The sequence below is a fragment of the Gossypium hirsutum genome, chromosome A07 (assembly GCF_007990345.1).
Source record: "Gossypium hirsutum isolate 1008001.06 chromosome A07, Gossypium_hirsutum_v2.1, whole genome shotgun sequence".
NCBI lineage: Eukaryota > Viridiplantae > Streptophyta > Magnoliopsida > Malvales > Malvaceae > Gossypium > Gossypium hirsutum.
In genome coordinates, this window is record NC_053430.1 from 26,858,154 (window position 1) to 26,861,209 (window position 3,056).

Genomic DNA, 3,056 nt, shown 5'->3' on the forward strand with positions numbered 1-3,056 from the left:
CTTTTGCCAATTTCACTGAGTTCTCTTTAACATTTTATTTTTAAACAATGTGTTTAAAGTAATTGTTCATACATAGATTTATAAGTCAATTTAAATTTTATTCGATTGAATCAAATAAAAAATTCAAATAAAACTTTTGTTAATTAATTTTATTGTTTATTCTAAATGATGTGTTAAATAAGTTGATTTGCAATCATTTTAAGATTCATAATAAATTTTATTATAGGAACTGTTTTTATTTTTAATTTGTTTTAAAATAAAAGGGGTTGATTAGTACGTTTATTCACAAATTAATTTAGTATTTGTTTCCAACCCACTTTGGATTAAAGAAGAAATTGGAGGACTTACACAATTGATTTTATAATGATTCAGTCCCAATTGTTTAATTCCGCTATTTTAGTAATATCTCAATCAAGATTTTTTCAATACTCTATAAGAATTGATACATTTCAAAGAGAATATAACCTTTATAAATTTATTTTTTTCTTAAGTCTTAAATAAAACCTTTTCCCTCTAATTTTTACGGTTAAACTTAGATCCTTCTTTATTTTTATGGTTCAACCAAACTTCTTCCCAATTTACAATTGGTGATAAAGATGAAGTAAACAAAGAAACCTTTAAGAAGGTATGTCTTTACAAAGCTAAGTTCTACAAAAAATGAAATTAGAGTGATAAAAGATTTTACAATTAGAACTTTGTGACTATGTACAAGAGAAAAGTGAGAAATAAAGAATTTGAAGTTTTTCTCGTCTTTGATACCTGGATATGTGTTTATGTAATCTTAAAGTATTCTTGACTTGTATTTATACACTCTAACTAATTTGTGTTTCTGGACTAGCAAGACTTGTCGGTTCTTGACTTTCAACTAAATAATTTTTTTCACCATCCATTGATGAAAAACATTAATATTGTAATTCACTATCCTTAGTTGCTCAAATTCGAAATAACATGAATTAAATTACTCTAATTTTTTTAAAAAAATAAATAAATTTACTCAATATCGAAATTGAAAGTAACTGGAAAGATTTTTTACCAACAAAATTCATCCTCAAATCTATATTTTCAAAAAACTCTCTCACAATCTCTTTTACGTTAAATCACTCACAAAAGGCGAACAAGTTTACTCACAATTTCACAAATGACCACTGAAATTTGAACTCAATTGTTTTGGTTACAGGTGAAAGTGCGGTGCAGTTGCAAGTTCTTGACGTAATTGATGGTTTTGACATTTTTGGGGTGAGAGGAATTGTGGGTATACTTTGTGTTTATTAAATTTCTGTCCATGTCTAAATACCAAATTGTTGTATACTTCATTATTCCAAATTTCCAATTAATGATTTGTAGTGAAGGTGTTTTGTCAAACAATAAACGACAAAAGATTATGATCATATTAAAAGAAATAAGGGCGTAAAGCAGCTGAAGCCTTGTTTTTGGATGCCGCTGCATTTTCTTCCTACAAGTAAAAGCGACATCAGTCTCTTGGTTTAATTTAGCCCGATTTACTCGGCCCTGGACCAGCCATAATTTCATGATTTTAGTTCAAGTACAATCCTGTGAACTAGAGTGTTAAGAAATTAACAACATGAAAAATAATGATAAAAAAAGAAGATTTTTTCTTGTGCTAGTAGTTAGCATTATCATAATATCAGACGCTTTTACAATGTGAATACGAAAAAAAAATGAAATTTCAGATCAATGTGATCTCACAATCGGAAAACCTGGACCAAAGCAATATAATAAATTTGTAAGCTGAATGATGTTACTGATATCGTGCACCAATTGAATCGAAAACGTCCTACTATCTATGAAAAATTATCTCATCCCGCTTCGATACTGAAACTTAAATCACGAGACACGATAGCCCTCCCTTTTTTTACTACAATCTAAACACCTTGTGCCTGTGTTGTTTCCCTTTGCAACCAATACCAAAAATTAAATAATAAAACATAACCCCAATAACCCAACGTGCATGCATGCAAATCGAATGCCGTCAATACGTTATTGACCAATATATATATATTCTTTTTTTTTGGGGGGGGGGGGAAGGATTTCATTGATTCATAAAGTTTTGAAGCCTTATTTGTTGGTAAAACTGAGCGATGAACTCTTCAGCTTTGGCATCAATCATCTCGTCGCCGCCATCATCATCGAACCAGCTTTCCTCTTCACTAGGTTCCATAACATGAATCTCTTGATTCAAAGGTGACTCGTACTGGCTCATGAAAGATGAATCGGACGAAGCCATTGGAGACCAGGGAGCCGCCTCAATATCTTCCTCTGTTCGTTGACTTACGGGTATGAACTTCGGCTCAAGCATGAACCCAGGTTTGGCCTCGATAGTAGGGGGCGGTGATTGGTTGCTTTGTATATGCATCGGACGCATTGACCCTAGAAGCCTCTTCCAAGAAACCTTGGGAACCATATTAGCCTGAACCAATTTCGAATTGCTTGATTTGAGACGCAACATGTAAAGAGCCACCTTGATGACGTTGAGCGCGGCGGATCGTTTTCTTTTGTGAGGCGTGGCCAAGCTATTTTGATCATCATGAGGAGCCTTCTTCTTGTCCCTTGAGATGGATGCCATTAATGTACCTGATATTTCCTCCACCGAACAAGGAGACAAGAAGAAGGGTCCCTAATGTATTAATTAAAATCGGCTATCGTAATTTCAGAGCAACCCCTGCGGTTAGCACAGGGAGATGCGAAATGTGGGTTGCCGAGGGGGTTGAATTCAGAAAACAACCAATTTATACATTGGAGGGTTGAAGAGTCGTCCTACCCCTACCCCTACCCCCATTTTTTATATATGTATTTTACTGGGAAATTCATGGTAAAAGAAACGGAATATTCTTGAGCTGGCCAAAACAGTAAGCAACCGAATACTAATTTATGCATACATATACCCCAGTAAATGTTATGCATACGTAGAAAGAATATATTTTTAGAAAATTCTAGAACTCTAATCCTTACCCTTTAATATCATATATACTAAATTCGAAAACCCTAAATCCATAAATATAACCTTTAAATCTAATTAAAATGAAAAAAAAATATTT

General features: G+C 32.9%; 1 protein-coding gene across 1 annotated transcript; it reads right to left on the reverse strand.

Moving 5' to 3' along the window:
• Positions 1 to 2,050: 2,050 nt before the first annotated feature.
• On the reverse strand, positions 2,051 to 2,584 carry LOC107956501 (uncharacterized). The gene has a single exon (XM_016892141.2). The coding sequence runs from the start codon at positions 2,582 to 2,584 to the stop codon at positions 2,051 to 2,053; it is 534 nt and encodes a 177-aa protein (XP_016747630.2).
• Between the last annotated feature and the right edge of the window lie 472 nt (positions 2,585 to 3,056).

Excerpts from the sequence above, each read along its gene's own strand:
- LOC107956501 (XM_016892141.2), bottom strand. The coding sequence starts at position 2,584 with ATGGCATCCATCTCAAGGGACAAGAAGAAGGCTCCTCATGATGATCAA.